At 42.7% G+C, this 6,000-nt stretch overlaps 2 protein-coding genes across 4 annotated transcripts in view; one reads left to right on the top strand and one right to left on the bottom strand.

The window, feature by feature from the left end:
• Positions 1–353: 353 nt before the first annotated feature.
• RpS18 (ribosomal protein S18) lies at positions 354–3,236 on the bottom strand. The gene is made up of 5 exons (XM_075695780.1): positions 3,124–3,236; positions 2,850–2,948; positions 2,677–2,763; positions 2,398–2,591; positions 354–462 (listed from the first exon to the last, which is right to left on the bottom strand). Exons 1-5 carry the CDS (start codon positions 3,124–3,126, stop codon positions 384–386), a joined length of 462 nt encoding a protein of 153 aa, XP_075551895.1. The 5' UTR covers positions 3,127–3,236; the 3' UTR covers positions 354–383.
• Positions 3,237–3,338: 102 nt separating this feature from the next.
• The window catches only part of Vps52 (vacuolar protein sorting 52), a 25,742-nt gene continuing 23,080 nt past the window's right edge, over positions 3,339–6,000 (top strand). For all 3 annotated transcript variants that reach the window (XR_012829054.1, XR_012829053.1, XM_075695778.1), the window contains exons 1-9: positions 3,339–3,511; positions 3,691–3,766; positions 3,847–3,899; positions 3,984–4,059; positions 4,163–4,230; positions 4,306–4,419; positions 4,513–4,574; positions 4,681–4,831; positions 5,338–5,571. Coding sequence is in view for 1 of the 3 variants with exons in the window: in XM_075695778.1 (XP_075551893.1) it covers positions 3,485–3,511; positions 3,691–3,766; positions 3,847–3,899; positions 3,984–4,059; positions 4,163–4,230; positions 4,306–4,419; positions 4,513–4,574; positions 4,681–4,831; positions 5,338–5,571 (861 nt within the window). In the remaining 2 variants the exon portion in view is untranslated. The remainder of the gene's footprint in view (positions 3,512–3,690; positions 3,767–3,846; positions 3,900–3,983; positions 4,060–4,162; positions 4,231–4,305; positions 4,420–4,512; positions 4,575–4,680; positions 4,832–5,337; positions 5,572–6,000) is intronic.

Here is a 6,000-nt window from a genome sequence, read left to right as displayed (position 1 = left end):
ATGCCAATCCTTCACTGCCAGTGACCACTTTGCAGTTTCAGATGTTCTCCCTTCAAATTATATTAAGCTTACCTGTTCCTGTTGTGCAATTGGATAGCATCAGTTTAATTCAGGAGTTTGGCCCTCATATTCTATAATGGCCAACCCTCTTTAACAAAGAATAGCAGCCAGTCTTGAAGGATATTCTACCAGTCAACCGATTTTGACAGTTTGATGTCCAAAGCCAATCTTTTATTTTGAGCCTATCAATATTCTGGCATCAGGCAGTGCTGTTGGCTAGGTTCAACAGAATCCACAGCCACTCATTGTAGTAGGTTGAAGAGGACCCATGCATAAGAGCACAAACACTGAAATTGCCTGTGAATGTTTTATTTGGCAACAGCCTAGTTCTTCTTCTTGGACACACCAACAGTCCTTCCCCTCCTGCCAGTGGTCTTTGTGTGCTGGCCCCTCACACGCAGGCTGCACAGAGGTAAAAAAAAAAAAAAAAAAAAATTGTGAGAAAATTTGACCAAACTTAAAATTCCACTCTATATTACAGCAAAAAGAAACCGATGTGTAGTACCTGTGCTACATGAGCACAAGAATTTACATTCATTCATTTATGTGCCTTAACCTTTTTTTTTTTTTGGCAGAGCTGCCACAGTTCCAAATTAAATGACATTGTCACAATGTCGGTGAAGTAACATGAAGGTACTAAATAAAAAAAAACAAATATGCATAAGTTTAAATCTGCCTTCATGGTTAGTGAAATGAAAAACAAGCGCACTATGGTGCCATCAGCTAGTTTGTTGCTGTCTTTTGCAATGTTGCAACCGACCATAGCAACTTCCGCCATTTCATGTCAAATCTGAAGCCCAATAGCAAAATGCTGATTGCGGAAGAGGCTGTTTCAAACACTTCAATTATACAGCACTGTAGAAGATAGAGAATAGACAGTAAGCATTTCTCAGCCAAATGAGTTCTTGTGAATGCATCAGAAAACCATGACATTTTCTTGTGCCCGTGAGGCATGTATATAAACCAGATGTTTTGAAGACAGCAACACTGTCAGCACTAACTTTTGCATTAACTAGTCAGAACTACGATACGATTATATGCATCATGCTCTCTCAAAAATTGAAAAGGTGAAAATAATGTGGATTACCAGCGTGTATACTTTTGAAGTAACGACTTCAGTGCCTCAAGTTTCTTGAAAAACTTTGGGTTAGTGATTGCTGATAGAGAGACGTACTTTGACATCAGTAACAAAATAATCTGGCAACATACTTTCTGGCCATCTAAGTGGGGCCATGACCACAGCATTGAAACATGCGTTGACGCAAGGCATCCTTTTCTACTTCAGCCAGCCAACAAACACTCAACAAAAGGTTAGCTCAGTTGGCAGAGCAACTTGCCTCAGCGAGGCAATGGTGCCAGGTTCGATCACAATACCAGAATTTGTTTTTCAAGCACAAAGCCTTTTCTCGGAACCTGTAAAGGCTTTTGCTGTAGCTTCACGCTCTAACCCACTTCCCAAGTAGACAATATTCCCCTTCATTTACCCCTCACACACTGAACCAAGATATGTGCATCAAAAGCACAGAAAAATATTTGAAACATGTTGCATACATCCTGAAACACATGTAACAGAAAGGCGGGCTAGTTGGCGGTCAATATTTGAATGCATGGTGTAACCGCGCAAACAACAACGGACAAAGACTGAAACACAAGAGAGTTGAAGCGCTTGTCCAGTGTCTCCTCCTTTGTCCGTTGTCGTTTGCGCGGTTACACTATGCATTCAAAAATCCTGATACACTCCTGATTGGACCTGTGCTGAAAGATTAACAATATGAGCAAAATGCTCTGGTAGAATGCTGGGTGTTTGCTGTCAGTGTTAGAATGTCATTTAGCAGGTTCACCACAACTTGTGTTTCTGCAGAAGCTTGTATGGAGACTACATTTTGTCAACTTGACAGAAATGCACGCTGCAGAATGGAAAATTCGTAATACATTCTGCAGCTTCATGCTTTTTATGGTTCTGATGGTGCAAGAAATGTGGCAGAACTAAATTTTCGATGGAAAGAAATAGCGCCTAATGGGGTTAAACTTCCTCCACCTTGGCGATTTCACTAAACAAATGGGTATTCAACATTTTACTGCAACCATATCCCAACCTTCAATGGGCGACTACCATTAAGAATCATATTTATGCACTAAAACAACCGCTCATGTCATCAGCCGGGTGCCAATAAGTAAGGGTGTCGACTCTGTATTAGTAATGCATGTGTCTAAAGCAGACATGTTGGTCATGGCATGACGACGGCATTCCTTTTTTTTTCTTTCATTTTTTTTAACCAAGCGCTAACACAAACCCACACGCTCGAGGCGCAAATCAAGCTTGCTGCTAGTACGCACCCCCAGAAGTGTCGAAGACCGCGGTGGGCACGGATCTTCTTCAGCCTCTCGAGGTCCTCACGGAGCTTGTTCTCGAGCGCGTTGGACGTAACTTGACTGTATTTGCCGTCCTTGATATCCTTCTGCCTGTTGAGGAACCAGTCGGGGATCTTGTACTGCCGGGGGTTCGACATGATGGTGATGAGCTTCTCCACCTGCGAAGAGAAACGACGCATAATATCGACGTCACACTACAGCGCGTTCAATAGAACGTGCTTTGTTCTTCGCCAAAATGCTTACCTCCTCGTCGCTAAGTTCTCCAGCACGCTTGTTCAGGTCCACATCGGCCTTCTTGCACACGATGTTGGAGAACCGGCGACCGACACCCTGCACACAACAGCGATATAGTGACAGACGCCGCGAACGACAGAAGCTTTTTGCAGCTATTAGCTACGACACAAATAAGACAATACCTTGATGGCAGTGAGGGCGAACATCACCTTACGCCTTCCATCGATGTTCGTGTTCAAAACACGAAGAATGTGTTGAAACTTGTCAGGAATCACAAGAGACTGCAACAGAGAACATGATGTAATGAGAGTGTGCGGGAAAACCCAAATGAAATAAAACAGATCGAAATATGTTACAAAGTATATAAACTCTTGTCTGATTTTCTCATTAAGCAAAATAAACCGAAATTTCAGCCGATTAAAGTTGATTGTGAAAAGAATCACGACATTCACCTACCATCTTGAAGCCGATTCCGACTGAAAAGGAGTAGACTGAAGCCGCACCGTAGTTACGCAGGCAGCAAGTAAGAAATAATTTAACCTTATTACTTAAGCTATATAAATACAAAAATCTTTTATAATAAAATTATGCTGACTATCCAGAATTATATTAATTTTGAAAGCATTACGAAGGTTTGTTTGTATTACGTTATGCTGATTCAGCCGCTCTCAGCTGCTGCTGGCTAACTGGCTGCTGCTAGAGTACTGCTGCGGTGGTGTGTAGACTATACCTACAAATTTAACGATGAGCGCCCGAAGTCACGCACGTTTATGACTGAAACGTTAACTCTTGAGTAACAAAAATATATACAGACGCAATGGACGCCTTAAAACAGCCTGTTGAGGTAATTTCATGCCTTCTATGTATGCGGCGACTGCCTGGTCGGTTTCACATCACATTGAAGTGACAGTTTCACTTGTAGTCGTAAAGACATACTCATTCTTTAATTTAACGGTCTGCGGGAACTGTCATTTATCGGCATGTCGTGCCGCCTGCAAGTACTAGTTTTCTACATGTTTGCAGGAAGGAAATGGCGACGCCGGTCTTGTATTGGAGAACCCTTTCGAGCTGGACGACCCAGCGTTTGACGAAGTCGATGGTAAGGAAAGTTTAGCAAAGTAACTTTTTTATGGTGCTTGATGCTTCTGCCTTCTAACGCCGTGCTATTGTCTTTATTAGTGCACATACAAGAAAACCTTGAAGATGAGTTTATCCAAGAAGCGTTGCAATCGGTACGTTCCGGTTACTGACGCACAGGCAGCGTAATTTAGACCGCACTGACCGACATTTGGTAAAATTCACTTTTAATAATGCAGGGCATGGACCTGAGGCAGTATTCGCTTCAGGTTGAAAAAGACCTCAAAGAAGTCGAGAATGCTTCCATCCAAGACTGTATCCTTCTCCGTCTTGCTCAATGAGGAAACAATTGTCTTAAGGGTCGGTGTGCACATTTGGCAACTGCATGTGCATGCATGCCCTTGACTTGGTCTTACAGATATCAAGGAGAGTGTCAACATTGCAAGTCTTCACAACCAAATAGCAGCCTGTGATCAAATACTCGAGGTTCGATAATTTTTTGCATGGTCCTACGATCACGGTAGTATTTTGGTGTCACTTATCTAAGCTTTACTCATGTAGCGAATGGAGAATATGTTGAAGACGTTCCAGGAGGATTTGGGCAGCATCAGTCATGAAATCCTGACACTTCAGCAACAGTCAGTGTCAATGAACCTTCGTCTGAAGAACAGACAGGTAAATGTGCAAAGAAATGGGCAGGCTGAAGTGTTTCGTCGAATGAGTGCTTCCTATTCAACAAATGCGTGTGAAATTTGCTAATGTTTGCAGGCTGTTCGAGGTGAACTCAGTCAGTTTGTCGACGACATCATCGTGCCTGAAAGCATGATACTGTGAGTTCCGTTCATTATAATTCCCACAAAGCACAACCTTTTTATTTGCCATACTCATGCTCACACAATTTTGACCTAATCACACCTCTGGTTTTATTCTCTGCAGGAACATCCTCGAGACGCCTGTTACGGAAAAAGAGTTTCTGGAACAGCTCTACGTTCTGGATCACAAAATCTCCTTTGTCAAGGAGCAGTCCTTCAAGGACTCCAGGTCATGCCAAGATGTCAGGGACATACTCGAGAAGCTTAAGCTGAAGGTAGGCAGCATGCCACTGCATGCAGTCTTAACTGCTTTGCCGAAGCACATTAAAGCCAATTATAGTTTACAAGGTGTTATGTCCCAAGGTTAATGCAGTAAACCATCAGGAACAAAAGGACCTGATGTTTGACCACCCAAGGTTCTTGAGTGCATACCTAAATCTAAGCACACAAATGGCAGTGTGCTTAATACTGTCAGTGCTAAAGCATAGGGGCATTCCCAGGGGGGGCCAGCCCCCCCCCCCCCCCCCCCCCCCCCTGTGGATCTGCCAATGATAACAGACGAGCTGCATGGTGGCTTAGTAATTTATATTGTGCCATCTTAATGGTCGTAGGACTGCCAAGTATCACAACTGTTTTGGTGCAGAGGATTACTTGCGCCACAATGACCAAATTATTCCCACAGGAGAGAGAGGGTACTAGCCTAGCTCAGTTGAAAAGTCATTAGCATAGCTCAGCACGCATTGTCATTTGCCGAAGCAAGTGTATTTCTGTTTTATCCCAGGCCATTGGAAAGATTCGAGAGTACTTGCTGCAGAAGGTGTACTTGTTTCGCAAGCCCATGACAAACTACCAGGTGCCCCAGAATGCCATGCTGAAGCACAAGTTCTTCTACCAATTCCTCATGACACACGAGAGGGAAGTGGCTCGAGAGATTCGAGATGAGTATGTGGATACAATGGGCAAAATTCTCTTCTCTTACTTCAAGACATACACCAACCGGCTGATGAAACTTCAGGTAAGTGCACGGGTGCCAGCTCTCCTGAATTTTTTTGTAAATTTTAAGAACTTGAACTCATTCTAGGATGTTATGAATGTCTTGGATCTCTTTATTTGTTCACTCATTTATTTGAAAATACTGCAGGACAGTTTTCTCCATGCAGGAGGGGAAGCGTATACATTGTACATTAGTAGCAGTTGCAGAAATAAAAAAAAGCTGTCACCAGAAAAACAAAGTGCTTAAACATAAAGCAAAAGAAACAAACAGCAGATATTCTAAACCATTCAGCAAAGCACATGCTCTTCAAAAGACTGAATTAAATGCATGTTCATTGAGTAAAGCTTCAAAATGTGTTACATTTATAATAATAATATTTGGGGTTTTACGTGCCAAAACCACTTTCTGATTATGAGGCACGCCGTAGTGGAGGACTCCGGAAATTTTGAC

This window comes from Dermacentor variabilis, chromosome 6 (genome assembly GCF_050947875.1).
Source record: "Dermacentor variabilis isolate Ectoservices chromosome 6, ASM5094787v1, whole genome shotgun sequence".
Taxonomy (NCBI): Eukaryota; Metazoa; Arthropoda; class Arachnida; order Ixodida; family Ixodidae; genus Dermacentor; species Dermacentor variabilis.
Note: the sequence above shows the minus strand (reverse complement) of the source record. Positions and strands in the feature narration are given on the sequence as shown.